Consider the following 23,457-nt stretch of genomic DNA (forward strand, 5'->3'; position numbering starts at 1 on the left):
AAAAAGTATCTTTCCATGGCATCCTCTTCCCAGTACAATGGAGACATTTACTCAAAGTACATCACCTTCAGGATAACTGGGACATAGTGACCCCAGCTATAGGTGGGTCAGTGTGTGATTTGAAAGAGAAACTGAAACTGAAGTTTTTAATAGATGTTTACTATAAAGCACAAAGGTACATAATGGAAGTATAAAAAGTAAGCGGTTAGCAGTTAAGCACTGCACAATTTGAACTGGATGATAAATGCTCTTCCTCACAGTTCTGTGGGGCCTTTGTTGGTTCCAAGAATGTGCCAAGTTCTCTGGGAAGCTTCCCGGCCCCTTATTATGAAACAAACCCTGTGATTCGTTCTCTCATAAGGCTTATGATCTACTGTGTTCTCTTCTCTTGAGGTGCTTCTTCATTTTCAACTTCCCAGCTCCCGAAATGTCATAATTGTATTCAGATGTCACATAGGGGATCTCCCCTTCAGTTCCCTGCTGAAACACAAAGATAAACTGAAAGACACTGCCAGTCTGAACACTACTTTGTTCCATTTCATTTATGCAGACTGACAGAATTTAGCAGTTTACCACTTGGCAGCTCTACGAATCATGTAGTGCAACACACACGATTTTAAAAAGTAAGTTTAATATTGAAAATAGAAATTGCTACTTAATTAGTTTTTGAAAGAGAGAAAGAGAGAGAGAGAGTGCGCACGCACATGCACGCATTTAACAAGCTCATATACTTAATACAAAACATTCTCATCTCGGAGCCCTAACCAGAAGCTAATACCCATAAGCCTCCCAAGCTCACACATGCCTTGTAATATAGCTGATTTAATACAAGAAATAGATTTTATACGTTCTATTTAAAATACATGTCACCCTGCTGTACAAGTAGAAGCTGTCTGAAGATCTTCATAAGTCACCCTTACCTGGTTTGTAAAGACACAATTTGGAATGGTGATATTTCCCAGCAGCAGACAGTTTACAAGTCTTAAGTTTTCTGGAGGTACTGGAGTCAGAATATGGTATAGCATCCTCTCCATATCAACCCCTCGGATAATTCCTTTAAAATATATTTACAGTTCAGTCTTAAATCCTCTGAACTACTGCAGGGTGCACAATCACTGCATAGTTGAAATTCTTTGCACAGGCTGGTCATTTCTTAAAGTAGTGTTTTGGGTTTAAGCAGGAATCATGCTCTAGACAGAGACTGAAATACAATTCTCGTGCTACCCTTGTGATTTGTCACTCCTACCCTCCATTCCCTTTTGGTCATAAAAAACCCAAATACTCCAGATATCAACTCCAGGCTAGTTCTTTCCAGGAGCAGCAACAGAATCTTCAGATTTCCAAGTAAAATTGCTGCGCATTTTCAAAACAGATGTGCAAACACACATTAATGCAATGCTGAAGTTGTATAGCTAAAAGTAATTAGAGGCAATGCAAATATTTAGATTCCAACAGGAACACATCCTGCTATGGTTTGTGTTAAAATGATATTTGTAATTAAATGTATATTAAAATAAAACAAATATGTGCACAACGCAGCCAAGTTAAAGTTGCAGGGGAATTCTACTCTTTGCACTTCTGGACTGATTTTCCCTGTGCGACTTTAACATTGCTTCAATTGTTTGGAAACCCGCCCCCAACCACACACACACTCACTCCCTCCTTGTTTGTGGCTATGCTCCTGCAGAGCTCCAGGGAACCCTGAATGCTCCTGACATAGAAAGCAACTGAGAAATGTTGCATCAAAACCAGACTTTTTTCAAATTAAGCAGAGATGAGTGCTCAGTGAGGATTAGGCCCATGGTAAGATTCAGACTTCAGGCAACTGTTGCTGTAGCGCTGTTCAGAGAAGCATGCTTATTTTTCCCCCCCTTACAATAAAAATATTTTACCCCAATCCACACAGGTTGAGACAGCTGAATGGATTTTGAGCACAACTTCCTGAAGTTGATCTTAAATATCTGAACCCGAAGGAAAATAATGAATCAATTTATTAATAAATACAAAGAAGAGACTACAATGGAAACTGTTTTGCAACCTTAACTGTAGCTATTGCCACTAGTCACTAAGACAGAGGGCTCACAAGCAAAGGTTATAATGGAGAACAAAACCTGTAGAGAAGAAGCAGATGTTTATTTTTACTGTACTGCTATTTTTCAAGTTACCTTTGAAAGAGTGATTAAAACAGATGAATACTTTATGCTGCAGATTCAACATATGATCAGAAGGAGCAATTTTAGTTTTAGCAATGCTAAAGTCTGCCCAGGATTCACTCACCGAAGCCCAAGCAATCACAGACTGGCGTCTGTGTAAGCAAGACTGGCCCATCAGTTTGACATCTGACCTCATCCAATATCCTGCAGAGACCAACCCAGCTGGCATTTACTGAATACATGATGTGTGTAGGAGCAACATCAGTGTGAATAACCCTGAGCGCAACAGCATTGAAAGGTACCTAGAAAATAAGCCCCAGATCATTAGTTCACTTGAATTTAGTTCTGAATTGCAACAGACACATAATTGTAGTTATTTCTATCATTATTACTATATGCAGTGTTGCTGTAGCCATAACTACACAAACTGAAATCTGCTGTGCGCTGTGTACCTACCTACATTAGTGACAACACTATACTGTAATCCCAAATGGCTGACCAAGAAACACACAAAACACTTGCTATGTACACTTCCAGGGAGCGCTGGCATAAACGTTAACTCGAGACGTGTTTTACAAGTAGGTTACTGCTGTTCCTAAGAGTCGGACAGGGCCTTTTTGTTGACAGTTCTGTAGAACATTTAGAATACACACCGCTACCCCAATACAACGCTGTCCTCAGCAGCCAAAAATCTGAAACCACGTTATAGGTTCTAGGTGAAAAAGACGGTTACTCTCCTTTGTAACTGTTGTTCTTCGAGATGTGTTGCTCATATCCATTCCAGTTAGGTGTACGCGCCGCGCGTGCACATTCGTCGGAAAACTTTTACCCTAGCAACTCAGTGGGCCGGCAGGTCGCCCCCTAGAGTGGCGCCACCATGGCGCTCCATATATACTCCTGCCGGCCCACCCGCTCCTCAGTTCCTTCTTGCCGGCTACTCCGACAGTGGGGAAGGAGGGCGGGTGCGGAATGGATATGAGCAACACATCTCGAAGAACAACAGTTACAAAGGAGAGTAACCGTCTTTTCTTCTTCGAGTGATTGCTCATATCCATTCCAGTTAGGTGAATCCCAAGCCTTACAAAGGCGGTGGGGTCGGAGTGAAATGTGGCAGAATAAAACTGCCGAGCCAGAGGCTACAGCCTCTCTTGAACCAGGCATACTGCGAAGCAAAGGTAAGGACCGAGGACCAATGGAGCTTCGCGACAGGTCTCGTGGGTAGAAACACGAGCCAGCAAGGCGGCAGATGAAGCCTGAGCCCTGGTAGAATGCACGGTGATGTGGCTTGGGGAAATATGAGCCAAATCATAACAAGTGGGGATGTCCGCCATCACCCAAGATGAGATCCTCTGAGAGGAAAACAAGCAAGCCCTCCCTTTGGCCCGCTACCGGGGCAGAGCTGGGGCACCTTAGGAAATGATTCTGTCAGCACAACATAATGCGAGCACTCCACAGACGTCCAAGGAGTGCAACGGTTATGCCCATTGCGTTGAGCTGTGGGTAACATGAAAGGCCAAAACACCTTAGGGAGGAAAGCCGGGTGCGGTCATAACTGCACCTTGTCTTTGTGGAACCTTCGTAAGAGCTCTGATCTCAGAGACCCGTCTGGCCAAGACTAGGTTGAGGCCCCAGGGCGGGGCTGGGCGGCGCACCCGAGGGTGCAAGCGCTCCAAGCCCTTGAGGGACCTCGAACCCATAGTGGGACACTGAACGTCCATCTTAGCCTGCTGGAAGGTAGGGATGGCTGCTGAGAGTATGCTCAGCGCTGATACCGCCAGGTCCTGCCGCTGAAGGCCAGAGGCAGGCCAATAGAGGGGATCGAGACCTCAGCAGGAGCAAGATCGAGCGTACTGCAGCTGTAAAGGAAACGCTTCCACCTGGCTTGGTACGTTGACCAGGCGGAAGGCTGCCTGTCACCCCGACTCAGGTACGTGAGGCGAAGAGGCTGCAGGTCCAAGTGACGAAGCCTGTCATTGCCCTGAGTGATGAGGTCTGGGCTGACAGGCCGAGCAACGTGGTATGTCAGTGCGTAACGAACCAGTGGGAACAGCGGGAAGGCATAATGCAGTTGGCCGTTCCACGGCATCAGGAATGCGTCCAAGATCGATTCCGAGGAGAGACCTTGGAAGGAGCAGAACACCTGGCATTTCCTGCACTCGCGGTGAGCGAACAGGTCTGTGTGAGGAACCATTTCCACTTCCGGAAAGCGGGACGCCTCACATGGGGCAGAGTGATGACTCGTAAGACAGGAAAGACCTGCTGAGTCAAAGAGATAAGACGTTCCGAACGCCTGGGAGAAAGGACGTCGCCAGCTCCATCGAGTGGGCCATGCAAAAGACCCGGAAATGGATGGCCTCCTGACAAAAAAAAGGGGGGAGGACTATGTCCCCCCTGAATGCTTATGAAGCACCTGGCCATTGTGTTGGCTGTAAACACCGAGATACAACGGCCTCGCAGCTGCCGCTGGAACCCCTGGCCTGCCAGGCGGACTACTCTCATTTTTGGGGCATTAATGAGGAATGCCAGCTCCCTAGAAGACCGAAGGCCTAAAGCTCGGAGGTGACCATGAGCACTCGAGCAGAGAGATGATGCGTCCGCCGTCAGGGGCAGTGAGGGCTGGGGCGGATGAAACCGCATCCTGTCCACACCAAGGAGGGAGTTAGCCACCACTCTAGGGAGCCTAAGGCGTTCGAGGGAACGGTGACTACCATGACCATTGGCTCCCTGTGCAAGCGGTACGCCGAGGTGGGCCGGACTTGGAGAGGACGGAGGCGGAGCTTGGCGCGTTTGGTTACAAACTTGCGGGCAACCATGGGCCCAGGAGACTGAGACAAGAACGAGCTGAGGTCGTTGGGAAAGCCTTCAGACCTCAGATGATTGATGCCATCGCCTAAAACCGCAGTTGCGATAAGCAGGCTCCGGCTAGGTAGGAGACCAAGATAGCCCCTAGGAAGCCCAACCTCTGCGTGGGAACCAGAGCGGATTGCTCTAAAGTAATCATCAGGCCTTGATCTGTGAATAAGACCGTGACGATGCCCACGGGCTGAGTGGTTTGTGTGTCAGAGTCTCCTCGGATAAGCGAATCGTCCCAATACGGAAAAACGCATATCCGACATAGCTACGGTAGGCGGCGACTATGGCCGTAAACCGGGAGTATTCACCGCTGGCTATAAAGCGGAGGCATCTCCCATGCGGAGGGAAGATGGCATTGCGAAAGTACGCGTCCTTCCTATCCAGGGCGGCATAGTAGCCCCCCGGAGGCAAGGATGGAATAATGGTTCCCAGGGATACCATGCAGAACTTCAACCTTATCCCAAACCGGTTGAGTCCATGCAGGACCAGGGAGGTCTGAGACCTGTGGTCGAGTGGGGGACTAGGGCATAACGGGAGTAAAACCCCTAGCCCCTTTCGTCCGCTGAAGGGGGACAGGGCTGGAGCAATTTAAAGGTGGTACCTATGCTCCATCGTGCTCAGGACCCAGCGATCTAAAAGTAACTGGGGCCATGCCAGGAGAAAGCGGGATCAGGATCCCGTCCTGCGACTGGTACACCGCCCTCCGGCGAACCTTGGAAGGTCCGTCTTTGGTCCCAGTGGTAATTGCGAGGGACCTTGACTTTGGCTTTTTAGGGGGCCTGACGTTTGTCTGCGACCACCTTGGCCTTGCCGTTTTCCAGAGTTCTGCCTCTGGCTAGGCATAGAGTATGGCGGCTGGGGCCATAAAGGCCTGCGTTTGGTCGCAGGCGTATACATGCTGAGACGCATTAGGACTCTATTGTCCAGCAGGCTTCGCAGTCTGGGGCTGTCTCTGCCGCGAAGATGCCTTTACCAACAAAGGGTAAATTCTTTCCCCCGTCCTCCAAGACGGCAGCGAACTCTAGGTGGGAGGTTCGAGGGAGAAACTCCTCCACCCAGGTGCTATAATTATTGCAGCTAAGCAAGGCTTGTTGCTTTGCTACCCCGAGCTGCAGGGCCCCTGCAGAGTACACCTTGCATTCGCCAAGGCTCTTTCTGCTTCGGGGCTGGCGCCCGCTGGCCATGATATCAGGATCGTGGTCCTGAGCATAAAATCCGCGCATATGGGGTGACACGGATGCTGGAGGTACTAAAAGAGGGCACGGGCCGAGACTCTGACTCACTCGGACCTTGCCCAACTCGGCACCGGGGACCGGCATCGGGAGGCGTATCGGTACCTGGAACGAGATCCAGACCTGCAACCAGAACGGTGTCGGGAGGTCGACCGAGATCTCGAGGCTCGGAGAAGAGCTACAGGAGTCAAGGTACCTGCCCCGGTGCCAGATGTCGGAACGGTGCCGATAGCGGGTCGGCGAACGGGATACCGACCGGTGCAGTGAGTGTGACCAGTACCGAGGAAAACAGTACCGGAACTGCCAGTGGTGTCCGGCGTGCCGACAGGACTTGGAGCGTCTGCGGGACCGTGATCATGGACGGTGCCGCTCTGCTGTACTGACAGGGGACAGTCCCTTGAAGAGACTGTATTACCCGTACCGGCGGTGCCCGGGTCAGGCAGCACTGACTCCGTCATGGCACTGAGAGCCCTCGCCGTTGGTAACATCTCCGGCGCGCAGGGAACAGCAGGCTCAACCACAGTGCGTACTGGGGAGCTGTCAGGCACCGGATTCGACGGCCCTCGTGGGGCCGGGATCCACGGTACCGAGGTCATCAGAGCTTCGGTAGGTGCCGGTGCCGGGAGAACCGAGTTATATAAGCCGTCTGGCTGGGGTGCCGTCAGCACTGAAGCAGCGGGAGTAATACGCTCAACCACGGCGCGTGCCGGGGAGCCGTCGGGCACCGGATTCGATAGCCCTTGTGGGACCGGGATCGACGGTGCCGACGTCATCGGTGCCGCAGCAGGTGTCGGTGCCGGGCGATCCGACTTAGACTAGCCCTCTGGCCACGGTGCCGTTGGCACGGAAGCAGCCGGAAAATTAGCTCGACCACGGCGCGTGCCGGGGAGCCGTCAGGCACCGGATACTACGGCCCTTGCGGGACCGGGATCGACGGTGCCGACGTCATCGGTGCCGCAGCAGGTGTCGGTGCCGGGCGATCCGACGTAGACGAGCTCTCTGGCTGCGGTGCCGTTGGCACGGAAGCAGCCGGAGCAATACGCTCAACCACGGCGCGTGCCGGGGAGCCGTCAGGCACCGGATTCTACGGCCCTTGTGGGACCGGGATCGACGGTGCCGACGCCATCGGTGCCGCAGCAGGTGTCGGTGCCGGGCGATCCGACGTAGACGAGCCCTCTGGCTGCGGTGCCGTTGGCACGGAAGCAGCCGGAGCAATACGCTCAACCACGGCGCGTGCCGGGGAGCCGTCAGGCACCGGATTCTACGGCCCGTGTGGGACCGGGATCGACGGTGCCGACGCCATCGGTGCCGCAGCAGGTGTCGGTGCCGGGCGATCCGACGTAGACGAGCCCTCTGGCTGCGGTGCCGCTGGCACGGAAGCAGCAGGAGCAATACGCTCAACCACGGCGCGTGCCGGGGAGCCGTCAGGCACCGGATTCCACGGCCCTTGTGGGACCGGGATCGACGGTGACGACGTCATCGGTGCCGTAGCAGGCGTCAGCGCCGGGCGATCCGACTAGACGAGCTCTCTGGCTGCGGTGCCGCTGGCACGGAAGCAGCAGGAGCAATACGCTCAACCACGGCGTGTGCCGGGGAGCCGTCAGGCACCGGATTCTACGGCCCTTATGGGACCGGGATCGACGGTGACGACGTCATCGGTGCCGTAGTAGGTGTCAGCGCCGGGCGATCCGACTAGACGAGCTCTCTGGCTGCGGTGCCGCTGGCACGGAAGCAGCAGGAGCAATACGCTCAACCACGGCGTGTGCCGGGGAGCCGTCAGGCACCGGATTCTACGGCCCTTATGGGACCGGGATCGACGGTGACGACGTCATCGGTGCCGTAGTAGGTGTCAGCGCCGGGCGATCCGACTAGACGAGCTCTCTGGCTGCGGTGCCGCTGGCACGGAAGCAGCAGGAGCAATACGCTCAACCACGGCGCGTGCCGGGGAGCCGTCAGGCACCGGATTCTACGGCCCTCGTGGGACCGGGATCGACGGTGCCGACGTCGTCGGTGCCGGGCGAGCCATCTTAGACGAGCTGTCTAGCTGTGGTGCAGCTGGCACAGAAGCAGCAGGAGCAGTAAGCTCTACCACGGCGCGAGCCGGGGAGCTGCCAGTCACCGGATTCCCTGGTCCTGGGGGACTGGAATCGACGGAGCCGAAGTCATCGGTGCCTCTGCAGGCCGGATAACGCACTGAGGCGAGCTCTCTGGCTGCGATGCAGGTGGCACGGAAGTAGCGGGAGCAGGGGGCTCAACCACGGCGCGTGCCGGGGAGCCGCCAGGCACCAGCAGGAATCGTAGACTCTCTCGACCTCGGAAGAAGGGAACGGTGCCGAGTCGACATCGGTGCCGGCGACGGTCGGTGCCGAAAGGCCTTGGTGGTACCGGCGGGGTCCGGTGCCGAGGAGGCGCTTCTGCCCGCCGCTTGAACATCGCTCCGCGCCCAAGGTGGAGGGGCAAGTGAAAGTCCCGCACCTTTTTGTTCTCGGCTTAAAAGCCTTGCAAATGGGGCACTTATCTGTCAAGTGTGATTCCCTGAGGCACTTCAAACAGGAGTCATGTAGGTCTCTCTTCGGCCGCGGCTTCTGGCAAGCCGGGCCCCTTTTGAAAACCCGGTGAGCCATTCATGGCTCCGGCACTGGGCTCATGGAAGGGGCTACTTCCTGAACCCCGCTAACTAAACTAACCATGTTAGCAAAGAAACACGTATAACCATACAAATATATATATAAAAGTGTTATAACTGCATAATTATATACGAGAAAACGAGTAGCTAGGGAAGTGGAGGTCAGCTAAGCCGCGCTCCACTGTTCCAACGACCGACACGGGCGGTAAGAAGGAACTGAGGAGCGGGTGGGCCGGCAGGAGTATATATGGAGCGCCATGGTGGCGCCACTCTAGGGGGCGACCTGCCGGCCCACTGAGTTGCTAGGGTAAAAGTTTTCCGACGAATGTGCACGCGCGGCGCGTACACCTAACTGGAATGGATATGAGCAATCACTCGAAGAAGAACCACGTGATATCAAACTTGCTTTGATCCACCGGAGCGCGCAGCCCCACCTCCCCGGAGCACTGCTTTACCGTGTTATATCTGAATTCGTGTTACATACGGTCAGAGGTGTAGTAATCTAGATTACTAACAATCAGCCTTCTGAATCCAGTCATCCAAACAGCATCTTCAATTCTTTCACAAATGCTTAAGTTACCTGATAGGGAATCAGACTGTGTAGAGGAAGTACTGATCTTGTTTCCAGAGGCTGAAGCTGGCCAAGGTAACCTAACATTGCCACATCCCGGAGGATACTGCTATGGACCCGTCTGGAAAAATAAGCAAACAAATGATGCAGAGATGAAAAAGTCACACTCCAGTTCAAACATAAGCACTTACTGAGACATTTCAGAATTTGCAGTGTGATATTTGTGATATTCAATATTTTAGAAGGTTTATTATTAAATTTTTGTTGTTCAGATCTATTTAGAGCTATGTTTTATTAACTCTGTGGCTCTGAGATTCCACAGTTCAATTGCAGGATGATGTTGTAAGGCTGCTTACTTTAGGTAGCAGTCACTTTTTAGATTCTGGTTCTCTTCTCCAGTCCTGATAGCCAAGAGAATTTTCCATCAGCCAATTGTGAGAAAGGAGAAGAAATGATGGCCTGAACCTGTGACCCCAGTCACACTTTATTAAACAGTCCTTTAGTGAAAGTTTCTGTGGAGCCAAGTCAAACACCCATGCACATCTAGGGTGACTAGACAGTAAATGTGAAAAACTGGGATGGCGGTGGGGGGCTAATAGGAGCCTATATAATAAAAAGGCTCAAAAATCGAGATTGTCCCTATAAAATCTAGACATCTGGTCACCCTATGCACATCCCCCAATATCAGAGAAATGGGATGCATGTGACAGGATGAGAGCCAAGGAGAGGGAGTTCCTAACGCAATCTTTAGATAAATATTGGCTATTCAAGTTTGTCCTTAAACCATGGTAGCTAAAAGGCATATTGAGAGGCTTCAGGGCTTCTTCCTGTCCACAGCTTTAAATACTCCTGAGGGAAATATGTGATACTGCTGTGTGCATAATTAATAAGCTGTACATTTTTTTTATGCAGAAAAAAGCTTCTGCCTAAATGTTGCTGCAGCACAAGAACAGCAGCAGCTCCCAGCAGAAAGTAACTTTTGCAGTTCCACCTTTTGCCCACCAGAGGCCACTGTGATGACAGAACACAGCAGCAGCTCCTAGCCAGCTAGGGAAGAGAAAGAGCTACCTCTGTCACAGCACCTGTCAGGCCAGGCCAGGCGACAGGGGCTCTGGGGAAACAGACAGCATGGGGCTGCTGGGAGGTCAGACAGGGGCTCATAAGGGCTAGTGAGGGAGGACAGACTGGGGCAGGGACTGAATGGAAGCGGAGGCACAGGGTCACAGGAGAGGAAGGAGGTGCAGGGCCATATGGTGATGGGGGAAAAGGAGTGCAGAGCTACACAGGGACAGAAGGCAGCTGAGTGCGGGATACAGAGATACATTGAGATGGGGGAGGGGGCAGCGAGACACAGAGCCATGGTAACAGGGCGCAGGGCCACATGGGGATTGGGACAGTGGGTGTCTGAATGGGGGAGGAGGGACACATGGGGACAGGGGCAATGTCTGACTGAATGGGAGAGGTTACGGGTCAGCCAGGGTCTCCATGGGGGAAACTTCCTAACAATCCCTCCCTGCTCTGCCAAAAACCTGGTCTGTACTTTTTCCACCCATACCCAACACCCTGGCTCCTTCCCAGCAATTTACTTCCCTCTCCCTCAGCTCCTCCCTTATTCCAGACTGCTCCAAGCCTTTGCACTGCTTCTGAGGGGTGCAGGAAATACAGTTCTGCATTGTAGTTTAAATGAATTACTACTGAGATTCCTTACTAGGCATATTAATACAGTACTCTATTTGCCAAAAAACATTTCCTGAATCTTTTTTGTTGTCTGTATTGTTACAGACATACTTGCTAACAGGTACTTTGAAATAAATGACCAAAAATAATTGAAACCAGAGTGATTATATTGTGTTATTTTGACAAATAAAATTTGCAGAATTTTAAAACATTGTGCGCAGAATTTAATTTTTTGGTGCAGAATTCCCCCAGGAATATTTACTATATCAAGGTTAGGGACACTGCATCACTGTTCCCTCTAATTTTTCCCCACACATGTGCGGAATGAATTTTGTTACTTGCACCAATATGGAGGTGATGTGTGACATAACACCTCTATATTGGTGCACATAATAAAATTCATGTGGTGAGATGGGGCTGAGGCGTTCAGAATGTGGGAGGGAGCTCAGGGCTGGGGTAGAGGGTTGGGGTGCAGGGGTGTGAGGGCTCGAACTGACGGTACAGGCTCTTGGGTGGGACCAGGGATGGAGGGCTTAGGCAGAGGATTGGGGTGCAGGCTGCCATGAGGCTACAGCAGGGAGAGAGAACTCCCCGCCCCTCGAGCTCTCTCCCCACAGCAGCACCTGGGCTGGGAGGGAGAGGCGCCCCTCCCTGTCGCAGCAGCTCTGGTGCTGGGGCCGCAAGATAGGCACCTCTCCCCTGGCCGGAGCAGATCTGGGGCTGGGTTGGGATGCCCCTCCACGGCAGATCCTAGCCAGGTGGGTTCCCTGAGTGCCCATGTGGCACTTAATAGGCTGCTATGCAGCTGCGCAGTTTACAGGGAACTTAGCACTGCATGGCTATTAAATAGTTTCAACAAAGCAAAAGGCTTTACTTTGCCATAACTGCAGTCCTTTGTTAATCACTAGTGAAGGTATGATTGCCTTATTTCAGATACACAAGGCTACCATTCAGCCTTGCACTTCTCTCATGAACTGATAAGCAGAACAGAATAAAATATTTCAAAACAAGTTCTTCATCCAAAAATGGCTTTTGAAATTGACTTTTTGCAAAAAAAATAAAAATAAAAAGTGGCAATACTGTAAATGTTTTTGTTTTTCATGAAAAAATGTAGTTTGATATTTTTCAAAATCAAACTATCAAAATTATTAAATAAAAATTGGTAGTTATTCCAAGGTTTTAAATAACATTTTTGAAAAAATATTAGAAAGTACACAAAAAGTGTGTCCACTTAATGGATTTTAAAACCGAAAGAGACCATCACCATAATCTAATCTGACCTGCATAAAACATGCCACAGAACCATGCCAATTAATTCTGCATGACAGCCACAACTTCTGTTTAAGTTATGGATAGCTAGAGAGATTCTAGTCTTGATTTAAAGACGTCAAGTGATGACAAATCCATTACATCCCTAGGTAAGTTGTTAGAATTGTTAATTATCCTCACTGTTAAAAATGTGATATCTTGTCTGAATTTATCTAATGCCCATTTCCAACCACTGGATCTTGTTATGCCTTTTTCCATCAGATTAAAAAGTCATCTATCATCAAATCTCTTCTCCATGTAGCTATTGTAGGTGCTTCGACACTACGATGACTGTGTCATACAAGTACTGGAACAGATACAAGTATGGCTCTGCGAAGGTAACATCAAATAGTGAACTAAGCACTGTGCATTTACTTTCAAAATTTAGTAACTGTGAATGACATGCTGAAATGCAAACAAACTGCTGGAAACACCATACTCCATGGCAGAAGCAGTGGCTTCTGTACTTACGCTTCACCAGCATTCCCTGCTCCAGGGAATTTTGGTTGTATGCACAGCAATTTATGCCCTGTAGTCGATGTTTGAAAATCGCTTTCTCCTTCATATTGCTTCCAATCCTCCATTCCACTCACATCCATGCTCTTACACTTGCCCTGTAGTTTGCCTTTTGTATGTAGGCCAGCAGCAAGATTAATATATTCTGGGGTAAAACGAGGCATATCCTTAAAGTCTTCAACATTGATCTGAACAATATGACTGGGTGCCAGCAGTCGAATGATATCAATCAGAAGCAGCAATCCAACACCTTTGGGAATGGGAAGAGGGAGAGAAAAAACACACAGTTTGCAGAAGGTAGTGCAGTCACACCAGGTAAGCATCTTGCAGATCTGAACCTTGGTTATTAGACACTCAGGAGTGTCTCTCAATTGTTGTTAGAGACTTAAAATAAACTCACACAGAATTAGAGTAATATTTCCCAGTCTCAGAATATAGTTACAAAATGTTTATCATAGCATGTATACTGTTAAGATATAGCATTAATCTTCTAATGCATTTCCAAAGATTAGATGTATGGTGGTTTACCTTTCACCCATCCCATTGTATTGATGACCAAAGGCACTTCTTTCTTGTAGGAGTTAAACACATACTTTACTGTGTCGATATATCTTTCTGTATCCTGCTCACAACTAACTTCTCCGTAATACACCATTTTACGTGGCATTCGCTGATGAGTGAATGGTGGACCTGAAAAAAGACACACTGAAGATTAACAGTAAATACTTGGGAGTTTCGGTAATTCAAAGAAAGCGGCCATAAAGAGTTAACAAAACCCCCAAACTCCTGAAGCACACATGCTCAATCCCTGTCTGTATTGATGGAAGTTATTCTTCCACAGTTTGTATCCAGTTGTTTCACCTTTTTTTGGAAAGGCTTGTACTTTAAGATTTTCTTCACTTGCTCCAAAAAACCCTTCCTCTGCCCTGCAAATCATTTCCTTTCAATTCTGCGTATACAGTCAAAGACAGTCTCAACGTCTGAGTGTCAGAAACCTGATAAATCCATTAATGTGGTATGGAACTATATAATTCTTATACGTACGAGTTTATAAATTTATTTAGATTAACCACTATTCTAGAAGACAATTTGAGCAGGGTAGCAGTTTTTGATCAGGAAGTAAAAAATTGGAACAACAAAAGGACTGTGTGCATTACAAGTTAGTAGTGTAAACACATTAGTTTTTCCCCCTCCATGATGACAGAGCAGCCCAAGGCAAACAGCTGATACAAGAACTAGACCACACCATTTGGTGGCTGGGAGCCAAAGCTCTTTGGAGACACCCAAGGCCATATATACTAACAGGTTTTCTACTTATGATTTTTCAAAACTTACAATATTCTTCCCTCTTTTTCCCACCCCAAACTTAACAAATTTACAATTTAAAACCAGGGGGAGAAGTTAAAAAAAAAGCTTCAGACAAGCCCTAGAAAGTTCTATGGCCTTTTAAAAACATGTACTTTGACCCACATCTCTATCTGCATATCTCAAAAACATTAATAAACTTAACCTAAAGTTTCAGTGAGGTGTGCAAGTATTATTCCCACTTTCACAGATGGAGAACTGAAGCAGAGAGACAAGACAGTTACTCACCTTTGTAACCGTCGTTCTTCGAGATGTGTTGCTCACATCCATTCCAATTAGGTGTGTGTGCACCGCGTGCGCCGGAAGATTTTTACCCTAGCAACAGTCGGTGGGTCGGCTGGGTCGCCCCCTGGAGTGGCGCCACTATAGCGCTGGATATACACCCCTGCTGACCCGATGACCCTTCAGTTCCTTCTTGCCGGCTACTCCGACAGAGGGGAAGAAGGGCAGGTTTGGAATGGATATGAGCAACACATCTCGAAGAAAAACAGTTACAAAGGTGAGTAACCATCTTTTCTTCTTCGAGTGCTTGCTCAGATCGATTCCAGTTAGGTGATTCCCAAGCCTTACCTAGGCGGTGGGGTTGGAGCAAGACGTTGCAGAATGCAAAACCACTGAGCCAAAGCCTGCATCGTCTCTGGACTGCTGAACCCATGCGTAATGTGAGGCAAAGGTGTGAATCGATGACCAGGTAGCAGCGCGACATATTTCCTGGATGGGGACATGGGCCAGGAAAGCAGCAGATGAGGCTTGCGCCCAAGTAGAATGGGCGGTGAGATGGCTAGCCGGAATGTGAGCCAATTCATAGCATGTTCGGATGCAGGATGTCACCCAAGATGAAATTCTTTGGGAAGAGACTGGCATGCCTTTCATCCGGTCTGCCACCACTACAAAGAGCTGAGGCGAACATCAGAAGGGTCTGGTCCTCTCGATATAAAAGGCGAGAGCCCTGCGGACATCCAAGGTATGCAGTTGTTGTTCCCGATGTGATGAGTGCGGCTTCGGGAAAAAGACTGGGAGAAAGATGTCTTGATTGACATGAAAGGCAGACATCACCTTTGGGAGGAAAGAGGGATGCGGTCGCAGCTGTACCTTGTCCTTGTGGAATACCGTATTGGCAAGGGAGTGTTAAGCCACTGATGGGGCACCTTGGGCCTGGTGGTATGCCCATGGTGTCCAGAAGGACCAGTGATGAGGCCCTTGTTCGTGGCTTTGTCCCTGCGGATATTGGCTGAGGACGTCAGATTCCCCCTCCTGATGGTAGGATGCACTGCCAGCCTGAGACGATACTGACGTGTGTCTCGAAGGCCACGGTGGTGCCGAGAGACCCTGGGAGGGCGCCACTGTTCTTGACGCTCAATCCCGGGGCGGTACTGGGGAGCGGTACCGGGAGCTATGGCGGTACCGCGAGCGAGACTGGGACCTTCTACCGTACCGGTGCCGGGAGGTCGACTGGGATCTCGAGTCCCTTCGCCTGGAGTGACTGTGGGATACACAGTACCAAGATCAGTGCCAAGAGCCAGATTGGTACTGGGAGTATCTGTCTGGTGAACGAGATGTTGAAAGTCGTCCGCTGCGAGTGCATCCAGTACCGCGATGGAGAGCGGTGCTGGGACTGCGAGCGGCACCGGGAGCGGGAACGACATGATCAAGAGCGCCTGCGAGACTGATCTGGAACGACGTCTCTCTGGTGGACTGATGGAAGGAGGCCTTACGAGGGCCAGCTTGCCGATGGATTGAACAACCCACACCGGCGGTGCCGGGGGTTGAGGACATATCAGCTCCGTCATAGCAATGAGCTCCCTTGCCGTAGAGAAGGTCTCCGGCGTAGAAGGAAGAACAAGCTCAACCACTGCCAGAGCCGGGGAGCAGTCTGGCACCAGACTCAACGGTTCTTGTGGGACCGGAATCAGTGGTGCCGCGCCAGGTGGAGCTGCAATCTGTGGTGCCGGCTTCGACGGTGCCGCAGCGGATGACGGTGCTTGACGAACTGTCTTAGACAAGTGCTCCTTCTGCAAGGCCGGAGTTGGAGCATTATGTCGTTTTCCAGTCGGGGAAAGGGAGTGGTGCCGAGGAGTCAGTGCCGGTAGAGGTCAGTGCCGTGACTCCTTCTCGGTACCGGAGTGATCCGGTGCCGAAGGGGCGCTCCTTACTGACGCAGTCTGTTGGACGCTCAATACCGATGTTGCAGGACTAAGAACAGCTCCTCATGGAGTCAGCATCAATCGAAAGTCCCGCTCTTCTTTGTCCTTGGTTTAAATGACTTGCAGATGCGGCACTTGTCAACAAGGTGGGATTCCCCTAGGGACTTGAGGCAGGAGTCGTGGGGATGCCCTATTGGCATCGGCTTTTGGCACGCCGAGCACGGTTTGGATCCCGGTGCCTTGGGCATCGGCCAGCACCGGGGTGGAGGAAATGGGCTAATCCCCGATCCCCCCTTCAACTATATACACTAACTATGAATAGAAGTACCAACACTAACTATAACTACAAGAACTCGAACTATAAACACAGTAAAGAGCAAAGAACTACGAGAAGCTAGGGATGTGGAGATCAGCAAAGCCGCGCTCCACTGTTCCAATAACGGTCACGGGCGGTAAGAAGGAACAGAAGGGCTGTTGGGTCAGCAGGGGTATATATCTGGCGCTATAGCAGCGCCACTCCAGGGGCGACCCAGCCGACCCACCAAGTGTTGCTAGGGTAAAAATCTTCTGACAAGCGTGCACGCGGCGTGCGCACACCTAATTGGAATCGATATGAGCAAGCACTTGAAGAAGAATAAATGATTTGCCCAAGGTGTAACATGAAGTCTGTGGCAGAGATGGAAAATTCACTCGGGTTTGCTACATCCCAGGCCAATAGCATATAGAAAAGATCACCCTCTCCACCCACTCCCATAAAATATGTAAAAACCAAGAAGGGAGAATAACTTGCCTGGTAGTTCTGATTTCCTAGAGATAGCACCTTGGAGGATTTCACTCCCGGGTCTTAGCTCCTTACCACAAGATTGGCAGGCCTCCTTCACTTATAATGTTTTTTGAACTGTGAGCAGAGTTAATATGGTGCTGTTAAGACACAGGAGTGAGAATCCTGCACAGTACCTTTAGAAAATAAATATATATATTTCTGGTGATGAGAATATAGCAAAATACATACCAAGACATGGCTCTGACACATTAATTAAGGAGACACATCCAGGTGGTGTAAACTCTGTCTGTCCCAGATCACATTCCAAATATTCAACACAAGGAAGGCTACAATAAAAGAAAAAAAGATTTTAAGATGCGCTGCATATTACTATCTGTGTAAATAAAACAGAACAGCATTTCACTTAGAATACATCAGGAAAAGAATCCAATTCTGACAGCCATAAACACAATGAGAATCTCAGACACTGAATAGATCACTAGCTTTCTGCCTCCTCCCTCTATCTGAGGGACTGTAATGGACAGGCAATGACAAACTATAAACTAGGGGTCCATGTGTGTCACAGAGGTCACAGATCCCATTACTTTCTGCAACTTCTGTGACTTCTGCAGCGCCCGGCATGTGCTTGGGCAGCCCTGGGGACAGCCACACCAGCTACTGCTCAGGGAGCTCCTGGCAGCCATCCCCGTGCAGCCAGAGCAGCTGCAGTCCGCTGGCCCCAGGCACCCCTCCTTCCCCCTGAACAGCCGCCCGCCCCTGGTTTTAGTCACAGGTATAAGTCATGGTGAAGACACAGGCTGTGAATGTTTGTTGATTGCCTGTGACCTGTCCATGACTTTTACTGTGACTACCTGTGTAGCTTTAACTATAACCAACTACAACACTAAGCACAATGCATGGTCTGGACCAGCGACAGCACAATACCATTCCAGTCTTGAACAGAGAGACTGCCAATCAATGTCAAATTGCACGAGTGGTACACACAGATGAGGACTGCCAACAAACAATTTTTGCTTCATGTTAATTTTCAAAAACATCCAAATCCCCAGTAATTATTTATAAATAATCCTATCGATTTCTCTTACCCAGATCATAGAAGATATGAAAATCTGACTCTTATAGGATAAAAAAAAACTCACTGATTCAGCAACAGGTTAATGAGATATCTGTTCAATGTTGATTTTCCAATACTTTTTGGGCCACACACCAGAATGACAGGACAACCATCATCTTCCTCTGGAAAAACAAACATACCCTGAAATGGACCATTACTATAAATTAATGTCATGCATCCTACTCCACAAAAGTTCATAAAAATTTAATCTCAGGAGCTGAGCATTTTCATTGAAAGAGCAGTTTACATAACATGGGCTTATATTTGCACTTTGGAACCAGAACAATAAAGCTTTGTTTAAAGGTGAGGAGGGTATTTACATTTATAAGCACAAAATAAAAAGCCTTCTAAGAGGGTGGACTCCAACACCTGTGCACAAAACCAGCCTTGCAAAATTCTACTTGCCCTATGGGAAATTATTTTGGGGCGGGGATGGACAAAAACGGATTTCTCCCACACCAAATCATCATAAAGGCACATTAGTTTTGGTGGCAGATCAGTAAGGCAGCAAAAAGCCTTATGGGTCATATAAACACTCCCTCCTCCCCCTCTAAGTACCTCAAAATGAGGTAACACACTCAGTTTGGTCCAGAAACTATCCAAGGTTTGAAATTTGACCCAACCGTTTCACGGTTGTCAAGGCATGGTTTCAGAAGCATGAACTTAAGAAAAACTCTGAGAAAGGAGCTTTTGCTCCCTTTAGATCACTGCAAAATGTAACATTCAGTTCCATCAAATTGAAGATACTCACCACGACATGCTTGTATTAACTCTTCAATTGCTGAAACTGAACTCTCCGACAAAAGTAGGCCACTTTCAGGATCACGTTTCCCAATACCAGTAGAAGCTAGAGCTGCATCTTCTGGTGTGAAGCAAGAACCCCTTTGCCTCTATAGATCAGCAAGCATATACCAAAGAAAGGTTTTAGCAAATTCATAACACACCACATACAAAATAACTCCTACTGTCTTATTTGACTAGACAGTGGTACCAGCACAGAAGGATTTAGTCACATTAATTGTCTTCTCTGTTCTAGTTCTACAAAAGTCTTAAGTCCAGGTAACAGGAAGGAAGTGCTAGGAACAAGGTCTCATCTTCACTGACATTCTAACCCCTACTTACTACAGCAAATGGCACCTTATAAATACCACAGACGGATATGTCTAACATAGGGAGAATGATACCTCCTTTATAAAGCACTTGGAGATCTACTGATGAAAAACTCTATAAGAGCTAGGTATTATTATATACAGGTCTACAGCGTGCAGACCATTGTAATTCCATGGGAAACCAGTCTTATAATTCAAAGGCATGGCAGCACACCTGAAAGTCACATGACAGACATAGGAAGAGGACATGATTGGAACATGAAACAAAGTGCTCTGGAAACAATAATGGGGCTGGGCCAGTCAAGTGGAGCTGCCACCAAGTGCAGACAGAACAGGAAACACTAGAGGGCTGGGAAGTGTGGGGAGAAAAGTATGGGAAGACAGTAGCAAGAAAGTGACTGCAACAAAGGACTAAGAAGGATAAGTAGTAAAAGAGGGAGTGAAGTTCTGGCAAAGGATAAATCCATGCATCATATATACAAAAAAAATGAATTACAACTAATTTATACAGTTATAATTCCATCACTGATTCAGCAACAGGTTAATGAAATATCTGTTAAATGGTGACTTTAATGACTACATGCATGATTCTAGCTTTGGTCTTATGGTAAATAACCAGAATACCTCTATGGAACTGTATACATATATACATAACACATGCTGTTTTTCTGACCCACACTTTTATTGCTCCATACACAATTAATCCTCTCCTGAAGCCATGCAAATTTTTCTTCCTCATAAAACAATTCCCATAGGATAAGATTGAACAAATGCAAGATTTCCATTAAATAACGAAATGGAAGATGCATTTCACCTTTACTCTGAAGATATGGGAGAACTCTGGGTGATTAAGAATGAATCTTGTAACCGAGGTATCCAGACCATCCAACAGCACCAGAGAACACAAAGGGGCAAAACTTTTCATCAGTTTAATTCTAGCATCTGCAAGATGACAACAGTTAGTCTTAAAACACTATATTTCATACAAATTAGAGTTCAAGTCCAAAACCAATACAATGAACAAATACTTTTTACATTATCTGACCTTCACAATACCTGTGAGGTAGGTATCACCCCCATTTGACAAATGTGGAAAGAATCTGTGAGTAACCAAGAAAACAGAAGTTTTTTTTTTAATTTGAAAAACATTCTTATAAAGAAACTAAATACTTTTTGGCTTTCAGCTTCTATAACGTAGTGGTCACTTATGCCAAGTGTCTCGTCTTGTTAGAACAGTTGAACAAATATTCTGTTAACCACTTAATTTTAGCAAAAGATGACATTGTGTAGCTATCAAATCTTCTAAATGGCAGCAGTTCAACTTGTTTGTTAGTAAAGTCTGTTATCTCAGATTTTGACTTTCACGGATCAAAATCTTATTTCCATAAAAATAAGGGCATGGGTCACTTGCTGGAGGATTCTCTGCAGCTTGAGGTCTTCAAACCACAATTTGAGGACTTCAATAACTCAAACATAGGTTTGTTATAGAAGTGGATGGGTGAGATTGTGTGTGCAGGAGGTCAGACTAGATGATCATAATGGTCCCTTCTGACCTTAAAGTCTATGAGTCTATGAGAAGCAAACATCTTATGTGATTTGCCAAAGAAGTCAGTGATGTGCAGAATCAGAATACATGAGTTCCTATTTTCCAGTCCCGTACTTGAAGAAATAAACTACAGAGTTCCATGGAAAATGAGGACGTATATTACTATCCTAAAGTAAGGCAATAAACAACACTCAGTCATTTTCATTGCCATAAAAAAGTTATAAAGGCGATCTTGAGAGTTTGCCAGTGACTATGTGTACAACTACAGACCAAATATTTGTGTGTGTGAATGTAGCGTGGGAAAGATGATGGCTGGATGGCCCTAAATACTCTAGCACTCACAGGACAGATACAGCATGAGAAACACCTCTCCCCTTAGTCCAGGTGAGCTATTATGATCACCTAGTCTGACCTCATATAAAACAGGCCCTAGAACTTCAACCAGTGATTCCTGCTTCTAGCTCAACAACTTGTGGTTGAATAAAGCACATCTTTTAGAAAATCATCCAGTCTTGACTTAAGGACTGCCAGCAATAGCAAATTTACTACAGCATTTGGTAATTTGTACCAATGGTTAATTACCCTCACTGTTAAAAAACTGATTCTAATGGGAAGTTATTCTGCTTTGCCTCTAGAGAAACAGCCAGAAAAGGCATCAACACCAATAGTTGTGATGAGGACATGTAGCTAGACTGGGACCACTCTAACTCATTTCACAGAGGCCACTGAATAATGTCATGTAAAGATGACTTTTGATCACAACTCTAGCCTGCATTCAGAATGGTGACACAGAGATAAAAGGCTTATCTCATTACAAGGTCTCTGGAACTCTTCAGTCTGCCCCAAAGCAATTGGTTAAGGGTAGCCCTACATGTAACCAGCTCTAATGGCTCTTTACACACCCAAATAGCAGACTCCTCACCAAAGCACACTGCTCAGCCCATGCTTACCACGTGGCACATGATGGGCTCTGAGCATTGCCCTGGCTGATATCCTCATCTCCTTCTTGGATTTTTCCAGCGTCTCATAGGTCACTGCTTCGATGGTCAGGGCACAGTGGGTCTGAGGAGAGAAGAGGTCGTAGGAAGGCTGCTCCTGAGAGATGGTAAATCCAAACACTTGGACTGCACCATAGAGGCAGGTCAGGCGGCATTTCCCAGTGAAGGTCAGCTTCTGTGGTGGGGAAACAGATGAGATACTGACCATGCTTGAACACCAGGGCAGTGCTATACAGACAAGGGAGAGACAGCCCGTCATGGCACTTCACACATGGGAGGTGCTGGGTTCTCCCCCCTGCCCCAGGAAGTGCCACCCAGCCCCCCAATCCCTGCAACCGCACTTGCCTAAGACCCAAAGCTACCACGCAAATTCACTCCCCTCAACTATTCCCGGCTACCCCCTCGCCAACGACTAACCCTCCCCACTATCACCCTCCCAAAGGCCAGATCCCTGCCTGCCCCCCCACAGCCGCCCCCCCTCCCAAGGCTGCCCCCCACGTCCCAGTCTGCCCCCTCCCAAGACCACCCTCCCCTGCCTACCCTCTCACAGCCACCTCCCCATGGCCCCCATCTGTCCCCCCCACGGCAGCCCTCCTCCCGTGTGCCCCTCTCCCAAGGCAGCCCCCTCACACGCCCCCGCCTGCCCCAGCCAGCTCTGCCCCAGCCACCTCCCCATGCTCCCATCCGTCCCCCCCACGGCCGCCCCCCTCACAGCCAGCCCCCTCACCCCCATCCGTCCCCCCCACGGCCGCCCCCCCGCCAAACCTGGGCGTGCGGCAAGAGCAGCACCACGGCGCCCTCTGTGGCCTCCACCGCGGCGAGGGTGCTCGCTGCCGGGGCCGCCTCCCCGCCGCCCTCAGGGCCCGGCGCCTGCAGCAGCCCCGAGCGCACGAAGGAGGCGGCGTATTCCCGCCACGCGTCCCCGCCGGGCCGCTCCCGCCACTTCCGGGCCGCAGGGCCTGAGCCGGGACCTCCCTGCCGGCGGCCGCGGGCCAGGCGCTTCCGCGGAGGCTGCGCCCGGCGGGCCGGGGGGAAGCGGCGGAGAATGGGCGGCTTGGGCATGGCGGCCTCCAGGGCAACTCTCGCGAGAGGCGGGGGGACCCACGAGACCCGACTCAGGAGCCCCCACCCGGGGGCGGGGGGACGGGATTTATCGCGAGATCGGCATGACAGCACGAGGCGTGGGGCCACAGCGGGCCGAAGGCGGGACGGAGCGGAGCGGCTCGGCTAAGGCGGGGATCGGGCCTATTGCCGGCGGACCACGCAGTGCCCGCAACCTTCCCCGCCCTGCCCCCGCGGGGTCCGCGACACGGTGCCCGCACCCCCCCCGCGGGGTCCGTGACACGGTGCCCGCAGGTCCGCGACACGGTGCCCGCACCCCCCCCGCGGGGTCCGTGACACGGTGCCCGCAACCCCCCCTCCCTCCTCCCATGGGGCCCCTGACACGGGGCCTGCACCCCC

General features: G+C 49.5%; 1 protein-coding gene across 4 annotated transcripts; it reads right to left on the minus strand.

Annotated features, from left to right (window-relative positions):
• Positions 1–138: 138 nt before the first annotated feature.
• Positions 139–22,852, minus strand: NOL9 (nucleolar protein 9). Of its 4 annotated transcripts, XM_030537817.1 has the most exons (13): positions 22,762–22,852; positions 21,949–22,171; positions 20,509–20,553; positions 20,267–20,394; positions 19,095–19,233; positions 18,369–18,465; positions 17,458–17,555; positions 13,465–13,626; positions 12,892–13,186; positions 9,445–9,556; positions 2,278–2,455; positions 921–1,054; positions 139–480 (listed from the first exon to the last, which is right to left on the minus strand). In XM_030537817.1, exons 2-13 carry the CDS (start codon positions 21,995–21,997, stop codon positions 364–366), a joined length of 1,554 nt encoding a protein of 517 aa, XP_030393677.1. In that variant the 5' UTR covers positions 21,998–22,171; positions 22,762–22,852; the 3' UTR covers positions 139–363. The 4 variants fall into 4 exon arrangements, with proteins under 4 accessions (XP_030393677.1, XP_030393674.1, XP_030393675.1 ...); XM_030537814.1 differs by lacking the exon at positions 22,762–22,852 and having other exon boundaries at positions 139–477; positions 21,949–22,089; XM_030537815.1 differs by lacking the exons at positions 20,509–20,553; positions 22,762–22,852 and having other exon boundaries at positions 139–477; positions 21,949–22,089.
• Between the last annotated feature and the right edge of the window lie 605 nt (positions 22,853–23,457).

Source organism: Gopherus evgoodei, chromosome 18, assembly GCF_007399415.2.
Source record: "Gopherus evgoodei ecotype Sinaloan lineage chromosome 18, rGopEvg1_v1.p, whole genome shotgun sequence".
NCBI lineage: Eukaryota > Metazoa > Chordata > Testudines > Testudinidae > Gopherus > Gopherus evgoodei.

Coding starts and splice junctions, on each gene's coding strand:
- NOL9 (XM_030537817.1), bottom strand. CDS start 21,997: ATGAGGATATCAGCCAGGGCAATGCTCAGAGCCCATCATGTGCCACGT. Junction 17,556..18,368: donor ATTAACCTGTTGCTGAATCA/GTGAGTTTTTTT, acceptor CTTTTATTGTAG/CCTTCCTTGTGTTGAATATT. Junction 1,055..2,277: donor CTGTGATTGCTTGGGCTTCG/GTGAGTGAATCC, acceptor TATATTTTAAAG/GAATTATCCGAGGGGTTGAT.